Below are 23,433 nucleotides of genomic sequence, written 5' to 3'. Positions count from 1 at the left end.
CGCCCTGGCAAAATACCACTTCCTCTTGTGTGTACCAATATGGAAGGATATTTTGCTGGAGAAGTATAGGGTGCAGAAACAACTAAGAAAGAATAAGGAAGTAATTTATTTTTTATCCAGCCTGCATGATAAACTTCATGCTTCACTCTGAATCAACTGCCAAGTCCAAGTAGAAAAGGACCATCCTACTCACTGATACCTGAAAAATCTAATGAATAGTTACCTTTGTTAATCAGTTGATTTATTTACTATAGACCTTTTTACTTGCAAGTAGTGTTTGCATGCTTTAGGATAGAAAATTTATTATTCCTTCTTCCTCCTGTGGTAATTCTTGCATAATTACCTGACTGAGCTTTAAAGGTGAAAATTGTAGCTCTACAGGCAAAGATTATAAAACTACCTTCAAAGAAGTGGCTCAGAAACACAAAGCAGTGGTAATGTGTTATCTTTTTTTATTATCATTATTCTTAAGAGTAAATACTGCTGGTCTCTGATAAGCACATTCAAGCAGCACAAACAACCCCACAGCCAACTCCCTTTGCAAAAAGCTATTTTAATGCCTGTCCTTCTCTAGGGAATGCTTGGGCAGGAGCGACACTTAGAGGAAGGTAGAGATGACACACTTAGTCAGAATTTTTTTAAATTATTTTTTTATATATCTAAATAAATATGTATAAACAAAAGTAATTTTCCTGCCCGTGCTGAGGCAGGAATATGGTTGGTGCCTCCTTTTGGATTTTAGTGAGCCCCCAGCATTACTTTAGATGATGGGGCTTGCTGAGTTTGGCTCCAGGTCCTGCTGATGACACCTCCTTAACTTCTCAGACATCAAACTGCTATTTCCTTCATTTAATCTTCCCCTGGGGGAGCCTCTCCTCCCAGCACACACCAGATCCAGATTTCCTCCCCTCACATTCCTGATTCACAGACATTATCCAGCACCTGCACAGGATTTCCTTCAGGGATGCAACTGCTCAGTTTGGTGCCATTCTCACATCTTCAGCTTGAGCCGCCAGTCACTGAATCTAACTCCTTCCTATTGGTGTTTCAGTTTAAGAAAAATCAGTCAATTTCTCTCAGGTCTCCTGAACGATCTCTGCCACCATGATATTTGTATGAAAATCCTTTGCTAGGATTTTTTTTTTTCCTGAGAAGCTGAGGAGCCTCAGGAAAGAAATGTAAACAGTAACTATCTGCTGCTGGGGAATGCAACAGGTGCATCTCTGATTGGTCCCTGTGAGGTGTTTCTACTTAATGACCAATCAAGGATGCAGCTGGGTAAGACTCTCTGAGAGCCGTGAGCTTTTGTTATCATTATCATTTGCTTTTCTTTCCAGCCTTCTGATGAATCCTTTTTCTCTATTCTTTTAGTATAGTTTTAATATAGCCTTTTTAATATAATATATATGATAATAAATCAGCCTTCTGAAAAAATTGAGTCCAGATTCTCATCTCTTCCCTTGTTGGAGTTACCTGCAAATCCCACAGATCTCTGAAAAATTTCCAATACTCTTAGCCCATAGACCTTTAATGTTTTTCCTTTTTTACAGTAATGGGGAGGGACCTCACTCCCAGGTGAGGCTGTTCCACCTCCTGGAAGGTCTAATTCTCTTTCTCCAAAATACTGTACAATAAACAGGGTAGAAACCATTGCTCTGATAGCCTTGAAACATTTAGGACAGCCCAGGGGTCTGCATGCTGCTGGTGAAGTCTGATCATCCTTACAGACAGCTGGGGCAAATGCTCTGCTGTACTCGTGTGGGGAGGAGGAATTAGGGGCAATCACAGAGCTAAATAAGAATATTTTGGAGGGAGTTGTGGGCATGCAGAAATTCCCATGCAAGGAGTAGGGAAACTACAGGCAGCATTTCTCACATGTTGCTCTTAAAGCCTTCTTCCCCTGCCCTGAGTAGTGGTGAAATATCTCAAGTGAAATCTCCCTCCAAGAATCACTGGGTTATGTTTCAATGGAAATGTTTTTCCTCTATTTTCTACCCTGTGCAAATCAGAGTTGTAAGCAAATGAAAGCTGTAGCACAGCCTTGTTTCCTGCAGTACAACCAATTCTGGACTGCAGTCTATAGATAATTTTTAGGCTTTTGAAAGAGGCTCATTAAATCCTACTGTGTGGTGTTCTCCATTTATAGGCTAAAGGTTTTACAGTTTGAGCTGTTAACATCTACCTACTTCACCTTGAAGAATCAAGGCACTTGTATCTACTTTACATCTTTTTTAAGAATTTCTGAACTACAGTGAAAGGGTGCTGGTTTGAAAATTGCAAGTAATTACATCTTCAGAGAAGAAAATTCTGCTTTTCCCACTTAAACTCATTCCCTCATAAAAATCAAATAATCTTGATTATTTTATTACTTTAGTACTGAAATCAAGTAATTTCACAGAGATGGTTTAGCATCGTTATAAATTCCTGTTCGCTGCTGGGAGGCTTAAGTTTCCCTACATAAAGCTGTCAGCTCTTAAGCACTCCCAAAAGTCCAAAGGAGCATTGTGGGGTTTTCTGTGTGTAGTGTTGGGCACAGCTGAAGCAGGATATTACGGTACTGGAATGCACCCAGAGTTCCATGTCCCATGAAGAGCAGCTGAGGAGCTTGGGTTTGTCCTGTTTGGAGGGATGGCCTCATGGTTTTCTGCAGCTTCCTGAGGAGGGGATATGGAGAGGGAGCTACAGAACTCCCTGGGATCCAGTGACAGGATGGGTGGGAGTGGCTCAAAGCTGTTTCAGAGGAGGTTCTGGAACAGAGTTCCTACAGAGGTGATGGATACCCCATGCCTGACCCCTGCCTTAATAATTTGGACAGTAGCCTTAATAAAAGGTTTTACCTTTTCTCAGCTCTGGAATGGTCAGGCAGTTGGACTAGATGATTTTCATAGGAACATTTCTAATTCTATTTGTATATGTATTTGTATTTGTGTTTGTATTTGTATCTATTTCTATTTCTTTCTATTCTAATTCCCCATTTTTAAGGGCTTGCTGGAGGAACCTCTTGTTTTGACTCTTAGCTATCTCTTGGGCAGGGACTGGTTTTGTAGATAGCAGCAGGGTGATGTTAATGACATGAACAACCTCTTTCATGCCTGCTTTAATCTCATTTGTTCAACTCCTCATATAACTGCTGAGATGACTCTGAGAATTACCTTATGGCTTGTCTCACACACATCCCTCCAGTCTCTACGGGGCTGCTGTGCAGAGAAAATTGCAGCAGGTTTACGTCTCACTCCCTCTTTTCATTTGTGAAGTAAACAAACCTGCAGCAGGGAGGGAGGAAAGGAAGTGGTGTCCCGAGGGGCCAGGGCCCTTGGCATGGAGCTTATCCCATAAATGCTTTTGGACCTATCTACAGGAAACTCCTGGAGAAGGTCACTGCCAGAGCTGGCTGCTGAGCAGAGTGTTCCTGAGAGCCCAGGCAGTCAGTCAGGGCAGGCAGAACCCAGGAAAATATATCTTCAAGGTAAGGAATCCTGAAGACCAGACCCTTCTTTACCTGCTTGCTCCCTGATCTCTTCATTCCATCATTCTACTTCCAGCTGTGGTGCTTAGGAATTCATCTGCTCTACACTCTTTTGGCTAAATCGGGGAATCCAAGCCTGCAAAAAGCTCCAGTCTTTTGAGAGGTACTGAGGATGTTCTGGCACAGAAACTCATCTTCAGTGCCTTTCACTGGGGAGTATCTGGGTAAGGTAAGAAATCAGGCAGTTTGCAAAAAACAGCTTAGAAGAATAACATTAAAAATAAAACCCAAATAATGCTGCTATATTAAATAAGGTTCACCAGGTGTTACCTGTTCTTAACATAAGTTCTGTAGAAAAGAAGGTTGTGTCAACCATAGATCTTTATCTACCATGACAGAAGTTCTTAATGGAGCAGCAACAATGTGTGAGATATATTTTATATATTTCCCTAAGAAAATATAAATGCAATTTTAGTCTAAGATTTGAGACTACTTAGGGAAAAATAAGATTGGGCTGCTACATAGCTCCTGTAGATCTACACAGACATTCTGATTTTCCACCAAAACCTTGAGTCCTAAATATTTTAGGTTGTCATATTCTTTACCAAGAAAAGTGTGTCAACATAACAGTAAATTGGCGGGGTTTTAAAATTATTTTTCTTTATAAAGAAAGTGCTCCACACGACAGTTTGGTGCGGTTTTGTATGCCATTTAAACATTACACACTATTCTGTCTCAGTTTGTTTTCTAAGAGGAAACAGCAGCTCATGAGTTTTCCAAATGGAAAAGCAATCACAGTTACCCAACATCTGGAAATAGGAGTGTGTGAGGATATTAGCAACTAAAATTTCTCAAGGTTTTTTTGTGGTTTTTTGTTTCTTTTTTTTTTTTTTTTTTTTTTGAGGAATTTCTTTTAGCTCTGTGATGAGGTCTCTCCAGGTGCTCCAAGACAAATTGGCCTTCCAGGATCTATTTCCCCCAGTTCTGCTTGTTGAATAAAGATATTTTAGTGGCTGAAATGGTATCAGGACGAAACTCATCCGTGGTGACTAAACATCAAATGTAAAATAATTACTGTAAATAGCTGTACTATCCATTGTGGGGCGGGGGGGGGGGGGAACCAAACCCCAAACACCACTGATCATTGATAGAACAAATGAAAAATTCAGATGGCAAACTAAAAAATGCAACTTCCACAGGAAAATAAGAATACCTTTCAAAGGGGTTATGTCTTGAACAACAATGCTGATACAGTGAATCACTCGTAAGTTTTCAATTAATAAAACATTCTATTTGGGGAGAAGTTTTCAAGATTTTTTTCTGTATGTATTTAACGATACAAAATTGTTGTTTTGGCTTTTTCGTTTCTTTAAATAACTAAATAAATCTTTCTGGTCAAGTAAAAAAAAGAAACAAGAACCCCAGCTACCTGAAAGGCATCTAGAATAGCTAAATTGTGTATAGAGTCTCCCTTCAGATACACACTCCTCATTTTTGTCAGTATTTAGGTCCAGATGTTTGTGATTCTAGAAATGCACTTGGCTGGGCAATATTTAATGTATCACAGCTGAGTGTTCCTCCCACAGCTCTGAAAAAAGTGGCATCCATCAGCATTGCAGATGGGGGGACAAGAAACCTTCAAATACGTAACTTTTAAATAAAAAAAGAAATTCTCTAACGAATCCTTAGGTCTGGCAGGTCACGAGTAAGAATGGATGCAGAGGTCACAGCTGCTGCAAAGGCTGCCACATGTTTTCCAGCTGCCTGCTGAATCCAGGAGGTGGTACCAGGAAATTGCAGTCATTGTCTCTGCCACATTCCTGGAATCCCTTCAGCAAACTGCGATGCCAAAGCTCCAAGACTGGATGGATAATACCAGATCCACTGAAGCCCCAGAGTGGTTCAGAACAAGGCTTTGATCTTTGAGGTGCTGGTGACCTGTAAGAGGAGCAGGAGCAGGGCACCAAGTAAGCCCGCATTCACTGGAGCCATGAATTCTCCTCTGTACATTGAAATAAATGTATTTTTTTAAAATATTGCCTTTGACAGGCTTGCCTGAGTCATATGATGGTCTAAGTTAAGGGGATAAATAATGAGCATTGTCATACTGAAGTTTTATGACTGATAGAAAACTTGGAATTTAAAAAAAACCCTCAAGAATTGTCTTTATTACTCAGTCTATGCCTTCACCTTTACTCTGAAAAAATACAAGGAATTCATCTTTTCTGTAAAAGAAAATGTCATCATTAATACAATCATCTCCTTTTCCCCATCACCTTTATACCTTGAACTGTGTCATTCCACGCTTGGTTGAGAATTTTGGTGAACAGCAGTTAATAAGCCCAGCAAGCATAAGAACACCTTAAATGAGATCACCTACTTGGAAGGGGAAGGAGAATCTGTAAAACTGCAATTATACTTCAAATGATGCTTTCAAGACCCACAGTTAAAATGAATCATTAATAAACTATTTTTTCCAGTTGTACCAAAAATCACCGGAATTTTGAATGCAAGGTAGCAAAAGGTCTTTGGTTATAAACAAACTTCGTGTTTTCAGACCAAAGCACAGTTCCCTCATTTTTCCAGCATCTTCTTTGGGTACAACAGAGATGGCTCATTATGCTGGTATAGTTTATGTGATGGAGGGTGATGTTTGTACCAGCAGTACAGAGGCTTTATTTCCAGAAAAAAATAATGTGTCAACCATACCTGCTCATCAGAGAAACCTGAAGAGCTCAAACCCCAACCCGTAGTGCTTGCATTTCTGTCTGCAGAACATCAGCTACCAAAATCCACACAGATCTGCTCTCAGACAAAAGACAGGCAGGGCTGCTCCCTGTGCAGGGATCAGCCCAGGAAGACTGAAGGTGATTAATTAGGAGCTGAGAGAGGAAACTTCTCAGAAACTTCAGAAACTGGTGCTGCTTAATGAACCTGTTTGATACCAAACACAAGACTGCTGGTGGACCAAGCCTGAAGACTCAGCTACTCATCATTCTGAACTGGCTTGGCTTTTGGAAGGACTCCACTGACAGACAGGGAAAACAGAGAACCACCACAAAGTAAGAAAAGGAAAGAAATGGAGGAAACTGAACCATGGAATCTGCCAAGTTGGAAGGGATCATTCAGTCCAGCTCCTGGCCCCAACAGTCCCACCCTGTGCCTGACCAGAGCAGTGTCCAAACACTCCCTGAACTCTGTCAGGTTTGGTGGTGTTACCGCTGCCCTGGGAAACCTGTTCCAGTGCCCAATCACCCTCTGGGGGAAGAACCTTTTCCTCACACCCAAACTAAACCCGGAAACCCTGACCCAGCTTCCAGCTTCAGGTCCTGTCACTGGTCAGCAGAGTGAAAAGATCAGTGCCTGCCCATCCTCTTCCCCTCCTGAGGATTCTGAAGACCCCAACGAGTCTCCCCTCAGTCTCCTCCACCTGAATAGATCCTCAAAGTGCCCTCAGCCCCTGGGCCCCCTCTCCAGACCCCTCCCCATCCTCACTGCCCTCTTCAATTGCTTAATGCCAGTATCACCCTTTTGTTAAAGACAACACTTTACACACCATTTCAGTACCCCTTGCCTGGGAAATCAACGTTAGAAATATTAACATTAAAAAAATACACAGTGCAAATTACATAACGATAAAATAGTTGCTTAAACCAACGTTACAATTTGCTGATTCTATCCAGAAAAGAGTTAAGACATATCCCCAAGCAGTTCCCAAAACCAGGATGAAATGGTACAGTCCCAAAGCAATTAAACAGCACAAAATTCTGTTTCCCCTACAGGAGTTACCAGTTTACTCTGACCATCACTGGTTAGGAAAATTAATGGAAAAATAATAAATTTTGTTACTTCAGCACGAGCAACTACTACCAGCACAGGCATGCTGCACATCTGATTTACTTTTTAACAATTAGGAGCTCTGACATGTGAACAGATAAAAAGCAGAAAAGTCAAAACCCAGGTTTAGTAAGGCAGGTAATGGAATGTGCTGTTATGTGTAAGAAATGTTTCTTCAAATGCTGCAATCCTTTAAATGCCAGCTCTTGGCAGTACTGGATTGTTCAATCTTATAAACTGATTATGTGTTTTAGTGACACACTTTCCTTCTGAAACACAAGGACTCAAAGGTGAACAAAATTTATGGGCAAAAGTTGGGCTGAATAGTGTCTACTCACAAAAAAAAAGCCACACCTTAGTAGCGACAAAATACTTTAGACATAGGTATCAGTGTTGCACATGTTCTTCAGCTATATTAAAAACAATACTCAACATAAAAATTGTTTTCGGCCAAACTAACAAACTACACAACAGTTTCCTGCATCAAGTAAATAATAAAAAAAAATATCCCCTGCAAGAGTCAGCACAGAAAAACTCCAGATCTTCTGCAAGCTGCACATTATCTCACTGCACACAGGAGGAGGAGAGAAAGAAGAACTGCAAGGTAAAGGGTTTATATCTGCATGTACATTCTACAGGCCCTTGAAGGGAACACAGCCCAGGAAGATCTCACTACTCGGAAGGCTTTCAGTTATACTTGTCTGCAAACAAAAAGATCCATGGAAGTTAGGTGTGTGTCTAATCATGGAAAATGCTTAGACAGAACAGATAGGAAGCTCAAGTCACTATTGGAATACAAAGATTAAAAATACTGCAGAAATCTGAAGCATACATTGCTCAATACTGCTTATTTACAAGGTTGTTATTCAAAGGTCACTGACCACTAAAATTATTTCACAAACCAATCTGTTTTTAAAGGTCTTAATCCTATGAATACTGTTTTTGTCAATACACTGCCACATTAAGAATATATGATCATTTATATCAAGACTAAAATCATTGTTTTTTTCTGTTCTTCTGTAGTAAAGAGCATTGCTCACCTGATGACTTTGTGTACTTCAGCAAATTAAATGAGAAGTATTTGGTTAAAACATAGCCTTAACTCCTAACCTAACATGTGACTAAAAACACTTCCTAAGGTGACACAGGGCTCTTACCTAGAAAAATCTTAACAGTTTCTGAGGACTCAGCAAACCAGTAACAGGACAATTAAAAGTCTTTCATGCTGTTAAATTTAGCTAAGAATTACCTCCTGTTCTTCAGCATCAAATATTCCCCATGTTTTGAAAACAAGAAGCCATGGGACTACAAGAAAGGCTCATTTAACATGTTTTTATAGAGACTCTGCTATCAAGAATATCAGTAACTAAAAGATCTCCAAATCATGGGCATTATCAATTTCAATAGTATCCTCAGGTTCCATCTTTGCCTCGTGGTGCCCTTCCTGCAGGTCATCCAGGGAAGCCAGAGCCTCGTTTGTGTCACTGGCAAAAGTCTCTCGAGATGCATCATCATATTCCTGCAGGTTAAGCCCCTTGATGGCCTTCTTCATCTTCTTCCCCAGAACTTGTATCCTCCTCTTCTTGGCAGCTTTTTTGTTTTCATACTCCTTCTGGTTTTCCAGATAGAATATTTCCTTGAAAGAAAACAAGTAAAAAGCAAAACATTTTTGCATATTCCTTTTACTGGTATTTCCTAAAAAAACAAAAAGTGAAGTAATGAAAAGAAAATACTACAAATACTGGTCAATACTTAACTAAGCTACTTGTTATTGAGAGCAGAAGTGGGAGAAAAGACTGCACTTAAGGAAGAGGAGTAGAACAGAAAATTTACTTTCTAATAGTGTAAAGTAATCAGCCTTGCAACTTTTAATTTTTTTTTCCTGACCACTGCAAGCTATGAAAGGATGTCAGGGTTTTATTTTCCTGTCTCTTTTTTTTTTCTTCAAACAATCTCAATGTTGACATAAGGCTGACTTTTTTTCTCAATTCCCAGTACCAGACCCTAGAAGGGTTTATAGAATTCCCTGCAGCCACCTACAAGCAAAATAAAAACTCTTAACAGAAACTTTTTTAATAAAGTAGCATATGCCACCAAAAAAAAAAAAAAAAAGTTGGTATTTTCTTCACTAAGTTAAAAGATCTCAGAGAAATAATATTTACAAACTTACAAAACTGATTTAAAGAGTACCACCAATGAGCCCAGTAAGCAATTCAGATTAGGTTCAGACCATCAACTGATCCAATGAGAAATTCTGCCTGGTGCCACAGCTAGAACTATACAGGACAAAAGTATTCTACTGGGAGACCTGCATTCAATCCATGCACAATGACACACAGCTCCAAGGGGAGAAACACAGTGTGGACAACTTTGCTGTAAAGAATACAAATCTACAAACCAGGAAAATCTAACATTTACCTCTGCCAGACTCTACAACCTCATCTGCCTCCACAGGTTTTTGTGACTGGCAACACGCAAAAGTGAGTTCTCTGTGCTTAGAGTTAATGGCAGTTTAGTAATTTTTGAGTAGGTCTTTTATCTTTTGCCTGTTTTTTGAATGTGGAAGCCTGGTATCAATGGAATACACAGTGACATTTGTTAGAAGTTAGAGAGTTTCAGTCGTGACATTTCTAGTAGGAAAAAAAAAACCACCTAAATGAGAATGTACATTTGAACTTCTGACATTTTTACCTTGATTTTTTCTTCTTTGATGCTCGGTGTGTTCTTCAGCAGGTTTAAATAAACACCCCCAGGTGTTCTTCTCCTGGTGCCATTCTTAACAGGGAGAGAAGAAATTAGGAATAGCAAGCTTAATGCTAAGTGTTGACAAAAAAAAAAAATAGCCTCTAAGGCAACACTCAGTGTTGAGGCAGAATAAAGCCAATTTGAGTTCTGGTGTGTCAAATACCACATGAAAATAACCTTGGCTGTGTCTCATTTGTGACTGAATTAGTCATATGAAGGTCAACAATCAGCCTGCTAAATCTGGACAGGAAAATCATTACAGAAAACATTCCCTTAGAATATAATGTTAAATTGTTAAAACCACACACTGCACCTGATTTTGGTAGAGGAGAAACAAAACAGGAATAATATTCTAACTACTCCCACAGCTATCTGCAACAAGTCATGCACTAGTTTAAACACTCAGAGCATTCCTACCACATAAGCCCAGTAAAATGTCTAAAAAACAGATCTAACAAAATTATGTTCATCCCAGGGTTTTTTATAATTTTCTGTGCTCAGAAACGCTACAACTTGCAAAATGCTGCAGGATTTTGCATTTCTGTTGAAAGCACAGGAAACACAACCTGTACTTTAAAATTCCTCCCCACCACATGTTTGACCCAGGAGTTTTCAGTGCAGCAACAGCAGTGCATGGAATGGGCTCAGCTCTGAAACCTCTGTAAATTACAAGTGCTAATTATCATACTTCTACTCAATTAAAATTTGCAGTATAAAACACTGCTTTTACTCCAGTAAAAACTGGATGATACTGGTGCAAAGTGCGATACTTTCCTGATAAATAACGCACTTTATAATCTAAAAATTCCAGGAAGAGGGATGGTCAAGTTTTAAGTAGGCTCTTGAAACAGCACATGTGAACATCTTTTTATCACCTGCATTTCACGGTGCCTTTTGTGATCTGCTTTCTTTCAAAGAGTGTACTCTGATCTGCTTCCAAACCAACCTGTGCCACTGGGAGCTGTGTCCCTTTATCTTTTCTTTTCGTTTCACTTTCAAGACAACAGAATGCTTCTAACACGACTAGCTAGCTGGAATTTGTTGCCTTTTTCTGCCTCCTCTGTACTTCCAAGTGATGGAACTTAAATATTGAAACCAAGTGAAAGTAACTCCTCATTCTCACCCACTTTTTCCTCACCCACAGCTTTTCTTACTCACCCTGTTTTTTGTACTGAGGCTCATTATTTAACAAGAACAATAACAGACCAAAAACGGACAACCTAACCAAGGATTATAGGGGTTTTTAACACTGTTTTAAACAGAAATCAGTGCTCAGTTTTGCTCTGCTGACACACAAGCCAGTGGTTCCCTAATAAAGCTAACAGTTTTCCTTTTGGGAGTCATTCTGAAAATGGGATGTTGGAAATGCTGGCTTTTATTCAAACCTGAGAATCCTTCATCCTCATCAAGGATGAGGGAAAGATTCCAAGGAGAGCCACAGTAACAGACACAGTGTTATCCCTGCAAATCAATCTCAGCACAAGAACCTGGGTAATTTGCAGCTTCATTCACCTCACTGTTTGCTCAAATCCTGCTGCAAGGTTACACAGATGTTTATTAGGGGACTCTCATGGCAAGGGAAGGCCATAAAACTTCAGAACGTGTCCAGCAAGAGAGACTTGCAACAGCACTGTGTGAAAATTCTGCAAGTGAAGAGCTGTGTTGCCCTCCCTGAGCCTGGCAAACCCACAGGATGACATTTTCCTTACCACGATGAACAGTCCACCATTCTGTTCTACTTCAGCTGTTTCCATCAGCAGCTCGATGGCTTTTCTCTTCCCAATTATTTTCACTACTCGAGCAATTAAGTCTTTCTTTGGCTCACAAAGTCTGAACAGAGAGGGGAGAAAAAAAAAAAAAATAAAGGCACATTTATTGTCAGGATAATTCCTGGAGTATAACTAACTGTGGAACTTCCACAATGAATAATTCATTTTGTGCTGAAGAGTCTGCGTTCAAATGTGTTTAAATTGTTTACTGCATCAGATTTCAAAATATGAGCTTCTGAAGCATGTTTTTTTCCCTGCAGCACACATTTTGAGAACTTTTTTCAATGAAAATGTCTTGAGTGGTTATTTTCCTTCTATGGATGTGTGAAATATCAAACTAAATACGAAACTGCAAAGACCTGCATAAACCTCTGAAATCAAAGTATAAAAGCTTTTTGTGCACTTAACAGTTAAAATTAACTATTTACAGTTAAATCAGCAACTGGAGAAAACAGAAGTATAAAAGTTCCCCTGTATCAGGTGCCATTTCAGTCAAACCTACATAACAAAGATATCAGTTTATTGACTGATCTACAATAATCTATAAAAAACAAACAAAACAAGAAAAAAAGTACACTACAACCAGAACCCTGTTGATACAGCTCAGTGCCACTGCTACTACAATTAGAACAATTCTAATTTTCTATTTGTAGGAGAAAAATTTTGGTCTATTTCAATGAAGCTTAATAAAACAAGGAGTTTATTGCAAGAAATATGCCTGAACTTTTAAAATTAGGAAATGAGAAACTATCCAGAACTTTTAACAACATTAATAACTAATTGCTGTAGTATTACCAGATTCTGAAGTAATACCACATGTATAAAAACAACTATGACCAATAAACTCAAGTTTTATTTAAATGTCAAGCTAAGTGTCAGTAAATCTTCTAAGCCTTGTTTCCCATTTAACATAATTTTCTTCCCTTGCACCACTAACAGAGGAGTGTGGCAGTTTAACTCCATCCAAAACACTGCACTATCCAAGTCATCTTCAGTTTCAAAGGTTTAGAACAGATTTTTGTGATGACCACAGCACGTGTGCATTAGTGTCAAACTCGAAACAACCACTGGGTATTTCCCAAAAAAAGCCACTACTAAATCTGTATAAGGAGAAGCAGTATTTTTCCTTGCCCTGTTCCCAAATAACAAACTACCGTAGTGGCTCTGTAAATAAAACTATAAAAACTCAAAGAAACAGGCAGTACTACTTAGATGTTTCTACAAGACCACCAGCCACAGTGATGCATTTTTATCCTGGGATAAAATTTTGGAATTGCTTTTAGTGATCATTATGCCTTGAGAAGGCTGACCTAGAAGAGAGTCTGGACAGTGTTAAAGAATAAAGAGGGGATTTATTAAAAGGCCTCAATGGATAACAAGAGCCCAGCCAGGGCTACACCCCAGGTGAAACCAAAATGGTCACAAAATTAGATGACCAGTCACAGGGTCTCTCACTTTTATAAGTTTTGGTCCATTTGCAAATTGGAGTTCATTGTCCAATTCCAGCTTCAGCCCATGCAGTCCCATCCTCCTTGTTTTTCTCTCTTCATTCCACCTTGTTTGTGCTCTTGGGCCTGAGATTTGGATCATTTGTCCTTGGTGCCCAGCTGGAGAAGGAATTGTTTTGTCTCCCTGCTCTGTGCAGAGAGCTCACCATCCCCTAATGTGAAGCTCAAAAGTACACACTAAAGCAGTACAGAATCTGAAAAATGTAAAAGCTAAAACCCAAGGCATCAATCTGGTGTGACACCTCATTTAGCAGAAGGGGAACATCCCCCCCTTTCTTTCTAGCAACAATCAACACTTAGTGAAGATGCACCATTATTTAACTCACCGATAAGCAATTTCATCCGCCACTTTTTCCTCTGAATCCTCCTCTGTTATCTCATACCTTCCCTTGTATTTCATCTCTTGCCTTTCCCCCAGTCTGTCTTTCACGGGCCGCTTCCGTTTCAGGAAGCCCTGCCCGTTTTCCTCCTCTGCTGGACACGTCTTCTTGTCATCGTGCATGTATTCATCCAGCTCCTTATCCAAAGTCTCTGCCTCCTTCTGCTGGGCTTCCTTCATCAGCTTCTTAGCCAGCAGGTAGTTGTAAGTCTCAGACTGCCTGCTCCTGTCAATTGAACCGTCCATGCCCAGAATCCCAAGCTCAGTGGCCACTGCATCCTGGTTCTGCTCCTGGAGCACGGCGCCCCAGATGTTGTTGACCTTCTTCCCATGCAGAGCAGTCTGTTTTTGGTGGCTCTGGCTGAGCTGGAAGGGCTCGGGTTTGGCAGGGGAGAAGTTGAAGCACTTCTGCCTCTTTCGCTTCCACAGGCAGCTGTCGTCATCGGAGTCGGAGCCGCTCTCCTCGCTGGAGTCCAGGCTCTTGGTGGTCCTGTAAGGAACACTGGGAGTACAGGATGAGAGGCTGCTCTGGAAGGGCCTGCAGGAATCACTGCCAGTGTGCAGCTTCTGGAATTAAAAAGCGAATTGAAACCCATTATTCATGAAAATTAGAAGTGCTGTCAAGTTGTCGATTAGCTAAAATACATAATTCTGGCCCTTGAGGCCAGGCAGACCTCCACAAGCATCTCTTGGGCCACAGCACAGGAGCATCCTTTGAAACTCCTGTATTCTGAGTGCATGAGCATGAAACAGAGCATGGCTGACACAGAAAAACATCAGGAGCTGCTCTTCCCCTTAAGGCAAACTTTGCTGAGCAAAAATTATTGCAGAACTGGAAAAGTGGTGAATATGCGCAAACTGGGCAAGATGCACAGCAGGCTCTAAGAACAGTGAAATACCAAAAAACACAGCACCTACCAGAGCTTTGTCTAACATCAGAGATGTTAATAATCTCTCTGCAGTTTTAAGTGAGAAGACCAAATAAAAAAATAAAAATAAAAATAAACCCCGAAACTAAACCCACAAAACTGGGACGGTGCTCAGACTAAGAGTGATCCCCGCTCAGTCAGGACAGCACATGACCAGCTTGGGGACAGCAGAACCTTTAAAGAATCACTCATTTTTCCTCCTTTAAACCAACAAGACACCATGGATTAACTGTCTTATGAATTAGAGCAAACACGTCCCCACCAAAAATAATTCCACTGATATACAAATGCTCAAGGAATGCTTTTACTCCTAATTCCAGTTATTCCCTGACTGATTTCTTGTCATAAAGTTATATGCTGTCCCATTATCTTTCAAAATAAGACCTCTTCCTTCACTTTCAGGTGAAAGAAAATTCCTTCTTTAGTCTTACTGTTTTCATTGACACAGTGCAGCTTCTTCTTTCTCCAAACAGAAAAGGGAAGTATTCAACTTACCACGTTATGAAATACAAATATTTAACTTCAAGTGTAATGCAAAAACCCCAAACCCAGCATAAATAAAAAAGACTGAACATTTCTGTAAAAACTTATTTTGCGCTTCATTTCTCAGAACGATATGCAAGTATCAAAATAGCTGGAGAAAATAAAATTCGTTACACATACAGTGTCACACGCTGACCTTTGAAATCTTTGTCTGTACACTGCCATGAATACCTCATACTCTCAGTACAAATTCCTCACAGAATAAATTCCTCATACTCTCTGAGAATCACAGACTGATTTGGGTTGGGAGGGACCTTAAATCCCATCCAGTGCCACCCCAGCCATGGCAGGGACACCTTCCCCTGTCCCAGGCTGCTCCCAGCCCCAGTGTCCAGCCTGGCCTCGGGCACTGCCAGGGATCCAGGGGCAGCCCCAGCTGCTCTGGGCACCCTGTGCCAGGGCCTGCCCACCCTGCCAGGGAACAATTCCCCATTGCCAAGATGCCATCCAGCCCTGCCCTCTGGCACTGGCAGCCATTCCCTGGCTGCTGTCCCTGCAGCCCTTGGCAATTGTCTGTGTCCATCTTTCCCGCAGCCCCTTCAGGCCCCGCAAAGCCACGCTGAGCTCAGCCCAAAGCTTCTGCTGCCCAGGTGAGCAATGCCAGCTGTGCCAGCCTTTGCTGCCAGCAGAGCTACTCCATCCCTGCGCCCATCCCGGAGCCTCCTCTGGCCTGGCTGCAGCACCTCCAGCCCCTCCCTGTGCTGGGGACATCGGGCTGGTGGCGGAGGGGCCACGACGGGACGCAACACAGAGACACGGGGACAGCGCTGGCATCTCCAGCCAGACGCGGAGAGCCGCGGGGCGCCGGGGCTGGCAGCTGGCAGCGCCCGGGGCTCTGTGTCGCGGTCACCCAGCGGCTCGCCCTCACGCTCGCCGCTGCCCCCATTGTTCCCGCGCGCGCCACGCGCCCGGCGCGGCGGCGGCTCCGCGGGGAGGCCCCGGCGGCAGCGGCGCAGGGACAGCCAGCAGCGCAGGGACAGCCCAGCCAGCAGCCCCGGGAGAGGCCACCAAGCCGCGGGAGAAGCCCCCAGGCCACGAACGAGCGCCTCACGCCGGCATGCCCCCCCTCAAGCGCGGCCTCCGCGGCCCTCCCGTCCCGCAGCCCCCCCACCCCGGCCCGGCGCTCCGGCCGCTGGCCACCCGCACCTGTCCGGGGGAGCCGGCGCCGGGCATGTCCGAGTCGGAGCCGGACAGCTCGCCGTCCTCTACGTCGCCGTCCATACCCCGCGGCTCCTGCGCCATGTCCCGGCGGAAGGGCGGAGCGCGGTGGCGGGGCGGGACAGCGCGTCCGTCCGGGGCCGGCCCGGCCGCGGCTCCTCCTCCCCGGCTGCTGCCCTGTGGGAGTGCCTCGTAGTGGAAGGAGGCTGGGTGTTATCGGCCTTGCAGAGTGCTCCAGGGGGGCTGGTGGGGCTTTGGGATGGTCGGCACAAGTGTTGCGGGGTGTGGGAGGCGGCGGGTTTGCCTTAAGGCGAGTGTTTGGGGTAAGGTCTCGGTGTGCTTTCAAGCCTGATCAAAACAAAGGAGGTTCATTCTCATCAGTGGCACAGGCAGCAGATGCATCCCCTAGTCAGGGGCATCCCGGAATTGATAAGCTGTAAGGGTGTAGTAAATAAAGGTGTGGAGAAGACCAGGCTATGAAGGAATTAATTAGTGCGTATAAATGTCTCCAAGGCGGTTCCTGAGGGGATGGTGCCAGACTCTGTTCAGTGACAAGAGGAGCAACAAACTAAACCACAACAAGTTTCACCGCAGCAGGAGGAAGAAATTCTTTCCATGGAGGGGCAGAACACTGGAATGGCTTCCCAGGAAGGTTGTGGAGTGTCCCCCTCTGGAAGCACCCCAAATCCACCTGGATGTGTTCCTGTGTCAGCTGGTGACCCAGCCTGGGCAGGGGGTGAACTGGGTGAGCTCCAGAGATTCCTTCCAGCCCCAGCCATTCTGTGGTTCAGTATTAGAAGAACAAAGAGCACTTAGCATCCCCTAAGGATAGGGGGGACATCTGGGAACTAAGAAGCTTTAGGTTGATGGTATTATTGCATGGTAATACCAGTGCTCAAGGTATTATTAATTACTGATAGAGGGAAAAAAAAAAAAACAAAACCAAGCAGATGCCTCATAATTCTTCAGCCAGCTGCTGGATAGGTACATTTTAACAAAAATAAAACAGCACAGTCGATAAATCACTCCTACTGGAAACATCCTGACTCCAGTAAAACAAACGTAGCTGTGATATTTCTGAGAAGAGTTACATCACAGCTCGGCGCTTATGGTCTTGGTGATGCAGCCCTTTGCACCCAATAAATTTAAGAATGCAGTTTTTCACTCCCACCAATAACAGGCCCATGCATGGACACTGTTTTTCCTTTATGCATTTTAGACTGTCTTACCTGAGGACTGCAAACCATCAGTGCCTCCTTCAAAATCCCTGTTGTGGTCTAATTGGATTTTTGGTGCTTGGACACTTAACTGCAATGAAAATCACTGGAAGCTGCTTCTCATTATCAGTTAGCCATTCTCATTATCAGTTATCCAGTCAGGCCTTTGAAAGCCTTACTTGACATTTTCCTGCACCTTCGGATGGCTGCTCTACTCAAAATTTCACTCCTGGACTTATATTTCATATTGTCTTAACTTAGAAAAGGCACAAAGCTGAAGAAAGAACAGGAACAGTTGAAGCTCCTTCCCTGTTTGGTCCCTCGGGATACTCATGTTGCAGCGCTTCAGAATTATTCAAGAAACCCAGTGAAAATGGGATAAATTATAGTGTGCTTCTTTCTGTGCTGTTCTCACCTCATTTCCCATTGCATTTAATGATGCATAGCACTGGTCACATCCTGTTCTGCCAAAAAGCTGTTTTTCCATTTATTTGCAATTAAATCATATCAGTGGGATTTTACTGGGTTACAGGGAGTTCCTGGGTTGAAGTTAAGGGGAACTGTGGAATAGGGAAAATGTAATCCTCCAGTAACTCACATGAAGGAGTTCTTTATGTCAGCATAACCTGTACATGGCACTGAGCAAAACCCACAAAAAAGCTGCCACAACTTCCAGTTTAAGTTCAGAAGAATACTTCATTTGGGCACTTCTTAAAATATCCAGAAGCAGGCCCAGTAAGATAAATCAGATAACAGTAGAATTTGGATTTCCTAAATGAATATTCTGTATTGAGACATGTATTCCCATCTGCATCTTTCATGAAGGCTCAGCTGTATAGAAGATTCTGTTTTCTCACTTCAGACATAGTAGGGATGGTAGGCAAGACCTTGGGAAAGGACAGAGAAATTCTTGGTTAAACACTAATTTCAGTCATGGTCTCCTTGATGTCCTTTTTTGCACACCTTCAGTTTTCCCCTCACCGAAAGCAACTAAGCTGACAGAGAAGGCTTAAAAACCACCCTTTGATTGAGCATATCATCAAAGTATCGCCTCCAAAAATCATATAATATATTATATTATCATATAATAATTAGGCTCAAAAATCAGATAATCAAGTGGAGCAGGGAGCAGTCCTGGTTTGTGCTGGCCTGCAGCTGCTCTCTGTTGTGTTTCTGCAGTTTCATGTGACTGGAGCCTCATCACTGTAGGTCCAGATAAGGCTCAGAAGATCCATCTCTGATTGTAGAAGCTTCATTCTGAGAAGACAGAGTCCTGCTGAGTTTGTAGCAAGTTCATTTCATGTCTGTGGAACCAAAATATGCAGTATCTTTAACACAAAGTTGAATAAATTGGGGGAAGTTACTCCCTCCCTGCTCCTGTGGGTGATTCCACACTTCTTGCAGCTGTGACTTAGTTCCTCGTGACAATACCAGTTTACCATTTAAGATAGGGTGCACAAATTTCATTAAATGTCACCTAATTTGTTTGTGAAATCCATTCTGTTTTTCCTGCCCCGATGAGCAAGTCAAACAGATGGAGAATATTTATTTCAAGGTGTATGTTTAATTAAAGCAACTGAGGTCATCATGGCTTCTTCACCTCATCACAAACTGAGTTCACAAGAGAAACGACTCTTAACTCCTTCAGTATTTTTGTTTTGTTTTGCTTTGCTTTTTTTTTTTTTTTTAAGAATCCAGTTGATGATGATAAAACTAAACAATCTGTTCAGCAGCACAGTATGCCCCAAGCCCAACAGGGTGTTCACTTGGAAAGGGCATTATTCAGGAGCACCTGTGCTCTTCAAGATGGAGCTAAACCTTGAGGAGGGGTGCAGCAACCTGATGCTGTCCACCTATGCTTCCACTGGATCAAAGATAGGTTTAGTTTACCTGAAAAAAATGCAGAAGCTTTTCAGATAATCACCGTTCTGTGTCATAAGTGTTCATCCTCCCACTCTGACTCCAGCACTGCAAATACCTGTTTTTAAAAGCCTTGAATTCCTGAGATGTAGGCGGCGTGCCAGGGTGTTAACATCCTCAATGTGGCTTTGAAACAGAACAGCAAAAATGTTCTCAGTGCCTTCTTTTGCAATGGATTTTTTCAATTAAATACTTTTTGGTTCATGCAGCTAATCAAAACACCTAAAAAAAAAAATACCTATGTTAAGAGAAGACTTTTACTATGCCAGTTAGTGAAAATTAAACCAATCTAATGCATTTATAATATGCAATTGTGAAGTGCCAGTGAAAATGTAATCCTTTAAAGTGGTCATAAACTGAAGGAGGTGAATATGCACACAGGCACAAGAAGTGCATGTCAAGCCACCTCCTGGGTTTTCATAAGGAGAGTTTTCAGGTTTTTAGGTACAGAGGGGTAGAGGTGTTTGAATGTGGAGTGGCTTTTTGGGGTGTGTGGGGGGGTCTTTTAAATTTTTTTTGAAGGGGGAGGAGGTGTTTTGTTGTTGCTGTTGTTGTTGCTGTTGATGTTTGTGGGTTTTTGTTTGGTTGGGTTTTTAAAATTTTGTTTGTTTGTTTGTTTCTGACTATCCTACTCTGTTAGAATTAATTTGCAGGATATTTAATTAATTTAGATTCCAACACCAAGTCAAGTCTCTTTTGCCTGTAAAGTAGATAAATAATCATCTCCATCTTAATTTTTTTTTCTATTTTCCTCACCTGTAGTTCCTGTGGAGGTGGTAGAGCATTTTGGGGGCCAGCAAAGGTGAACCTACCAGAGAAATCAGTCTCAGTCCTAATCTCACTTAGATTAATCAGCAATTGGCAGTTTTTCTATTTCCATTTAATATTTTCTTCCTAGCACATCTTTTATTATTATTCACAGCATTGCTGTCCTTTATGACCCAAAGGCTGCATAAAAAAGAGTTTAATTGAAAAGTTTTGCAAAATAGAAAGAAGTTCCAGAAAAATGTTTTCACTTCAAATGTGCTCTCACAAGTAAGTGTTTGGTTTCAGTAAAGAGTTAGTAAAGGTTAGTAAATTGCTGACTGATAAAAATATGTGAGCAGGAAGGCAAAATGAGCCTCATCACTCTGTCAAAGAGTTTCACAGGCATTAATACAATCATTGTAGCATGTTAAAAAAATTGATTAAACCTTTGTACTTGGAAATAGACAATTATTAACTAATTAAACAGAACTTGTAACAATGCTCACAAAGGCTGAGTCATTTATCAATAGCACAGAGGTGCCACATTTAGATGAAAGAGATCCAACAGGAAACAGATTGTAAAGTGCCAAAATATTTAAATTTTTTTCCAGTGCATTCCAGTAACTGTAAAACAATTAAGTGAACCTGAAAATGTTGGAGCTTTTTCTTAGGTTTTGTGTTGATTGCTCACGACCTAAATACTGACTTGGATTTCTGGTGCTTCATATTTAGGAGTATTTCAGATTGTCCAAGCCACAAAGTCTGATCTCAGTTAGAAGATAACACTGGGCTGTAACATTCAGGGAGGTAACAGAGCTGCTTCATGGATTTGCCGTTGTGAAAATGCATTTTTATACATATAACACATCCAGTTATTCCATGATGAGGTGAGTCTCTGAGAAGAAGTAGTTGACTTTTTTCTCCCTCTGTAACAGAAAAATTAATCATGAAGATAAAATATTACATCCCTTGAAAGAAAATTGTAATCTCCATTATTTTCTATTCCAGTGCAATTAGAGGATGAATGTGTTTAAATTTTGTCAGTGAAATTTATTTTTATGAAAAGAAATGGTCTGCTATTTTGTCACTGAAAAATAGTAATTCCACATCTCCTATTACTGTGCATGTACAGAAAACTCTCACTGCTGTAGATTGTAAGATCTTAAAGTAAGGATTTTAGGGATCAAGAAAAATTTGTAGACTTCTGTTCTCTTTCACCAGTTTTTTTTTCTTTTTTTTTCCTTTTTTTCCCTTTTCTTTCCCCCCCAAAGAATGCATTCTCAGTGAAAGGGGGAAAGAAAAAGGAAGTTTTTATTGGTTTTCTGGCTATACGTCTTGCTTTATACTGGAATACTTCTTTTGATGATAATGATGGTAGTGAATAATGATGGAAATAATAATAGTGATGATGAAAATAAGAGTGAAAATGATTATAATAATGGTATAGTACTACAGGTTTTTTTTTTTTCTGTTACATTGAGATTAATTCTAACCACAATATATTGACCCAAAGAGAATTTTTTTCTCCCTCCTAGCCATGGACAATCAAATCTACTTATTGTATGTTCACTAACAAAACCAGTCTGGCTGGTCAGAGCTATTCAGAAGTGAAAGTTTTGTTATCTCTATTAAACCATTATTCCCATTATTGTGATCTATATGCAGACTTTTTTTTGGTAAAACAGCAGGGGCCAATTGTGCACTCACTGCTGCTCTGATGTAAAAGGAAACAACAGCAAAAAGTGATTTTGCAATGCCTACGAACAAGAAAGTAAATAAGTTAATGTGTGTTATACTTTTTTTCTCCTCCACCTGTTTTCACTAGCCTGGGATGAGTTATAAGGTAAAAACATTTTTAGGAAATCACATCTGCAGTTGTTCTGCTCCCCTCCTCTGATCTCCCTGGCACCTGGGGGTGAAGGGCAGTTCCTGTGCAAGGCCTGCTGTACAGAATGCCATGTTCCAGGGCTGTAAAAAGGAAAAAAAAAAAAAAGCAGCTTTGTTCATGTCAGGGTCTTGGATCTCTCAAGCATTAAGTATGCTCACTGGAGCAGATGTTGCTTGGAGCTGGCCTTGAAATGAGAACATCAAGAGCTCTGGTAAATGAGCTGCCACTTTTACAGGCACGGCAGCATGATTTCCACGAAGGTATGAGTGAGAAATAAGAACATTTCCAGTGTCAAGCAGGGTCATGTCCTCACATGAACTGCAGAGCCATCCGGAGCTTGATTATCAGAATATAAATATTTCTGTTCGGTTATTGGAGAGAAGGAAAGATTGTGCTACTCCCTTTAATTTATTAATCTCTTCACAGGTTTTTGTTAAGTCTGTCAGAGACTGCAGACAGAGGAGGCAGCTGAGTGAGAAGTTTGAAACAAAGAGTTTTAAATCTCACAGAAAAAAGCTACTAGATGAACATTCCTAATAAAAAAAATTGAGTTAAAATTGGGAATTTATTCACTGTAGACATTTTCAAAAACCCAACAATTTTCAGGCATTTATTTACAGTAAAACATGCAAGATTTTTCATAGATGCTACCAAAGCTCTGCCCATTGAATTGCATCATGGCATAAATGTTTTGTTTCCTTTATTTACTACCAGAAGATCTCATCTATCTTTGTTTAGTGGACGCCCCAAGTTTTATTCAGACAAACAGTAAATTTGCAGTCCAGCCTAGACCATTACCATTAATTAAGTTTTCTGTGGTGTACAAACCCATGAAGTGGTTCTCCTATTGCACCTGCAATGTATTAATCAAGTTTTCTGGGGTGTGTAGGCCTTTGACTCCTTAACTCTCTCAAGATATCTTTCCTGTTCTGTGACATCTAATTCATCTCTGGTTATATGGTAACCATTTAAACATTCTGTACTGAAGTTTGTTCTTCAGCTGTTGATTGTGTTCTAAGGGGCATGGGTGCTTGGATTTCCTTTCTGAAGGTGCAGTGAGGTTAATTTATCAGGATTTTCTATTCACACTCAGCCAACACAGATCTAAATCAAAACCAGCTAAAATCACAGTCAAACATTTCTTAACTAATTAGACATAGATATTTACTTTGAATAAAATCACCAGACTCCTGGCTAACTAAGACGTGACGTTCTGTCCAGTCAGGTTCATTTTTGCACAGATCTTCCACCATCTTTGTTTTACACAGTAACTGAGCAGTCCAACAGTCTTTCCTATGCCTACCTGATATGTTTATGCAGCTCGAAA

General features: G+C 41.3%; 1 protein-coding gene and 1 long non-coding RNA gene across 2 annotated transcripts; one reads left to right on the top strand and one right to left on the bottom strand.

The window, feature by feature from the left end:
* Positions 1-3,261: 3,261 nt before the first annotated feature.
* LOC119695886 lies at positions 3,262-6,880 on the top strand. The gene is made up of 3 exons (XR_005255433.1): positions 3,262-3,466; positions 3,543-3,695; positions 5,156-6,880. It is a non-coding gene; the product is annotated as an uncharacterized LOC119695886 (long non-coding RNA).
* Positions 6,881-7,690: 810 nt separating this feature from the next.
* PHAX (phosphorylated adaptor for RNA export) lies at positions 7,691-16,479 on the bottom strand. Its single transcript, XM_038125107.1, has 5 exons — positions 16,323-16,479; positions 13,652-14,271; positions 11,758-11,878; positions 9,995-10,078; positions 7,691-8,939 (listed from the first exon to the last, which is right to left on the bottom strand). The coding sequence occupies exons 1-5, from the start codon at positions 16,416-16,418 to the stop codon at positions 8,670-8,672; spliced, it is 1,191 nt and encodes a 396-aa protein (XP_037981035.1). The 5' UTR covers positions 16,419-16,479; the 3' UTR covers positions 7,691-8,669.
* Between the last annotated feature and the right edge of the window lie 6,954 nt (positions 16,480-23,433).

The sequence above is a fragment of the Motacilla alba genome, chromosome Z (assembly GCF_015832195.1).
Source record: "Motacilla alba alba isolate MOTALB_02 chromosome Z, Motacilla_alba_V1.0_pri, whole genome shotgun sequence".
NCBI classification, from domain to species: domain Eukaryota; kingdom Metazoa; phylum Chordata; class Aves; order Passeriformes; family Motacillidae; genus Motacilla; species Motacilla alba.
This window is presented reverse-complemented; position numbering and strand designations above follow the sequence as displayed.

What these genes read in the sequence shown, in the direction of transcription:
- PHAX (XM_038125107.1), bottom strand. Translation starts at nt 16,418, where the DNA reads ATGGCGCAGGAGCCGCGGGGTATGGACGGCGACGTAGAGGACGGCGAG. An exon ending in GCGCCGGCTCCCCCGGACAG is followed by an intron (nt 14,272 to 16,322) that starts GTGCGGGTGGCC and finishes TTTTAATTCCAG; the next exon opens with AAGCTGCACACTGGCAGTGA. An exon ending in GCGGATGAAATTGCTTATCG is followed by an intron (nt 11,879 to 13,651) that starts GTGAGTTAAATA and finishes CTCTCTGTTCAG; the next exon opens with ACTTTGTGAGCCAAAGAAAG.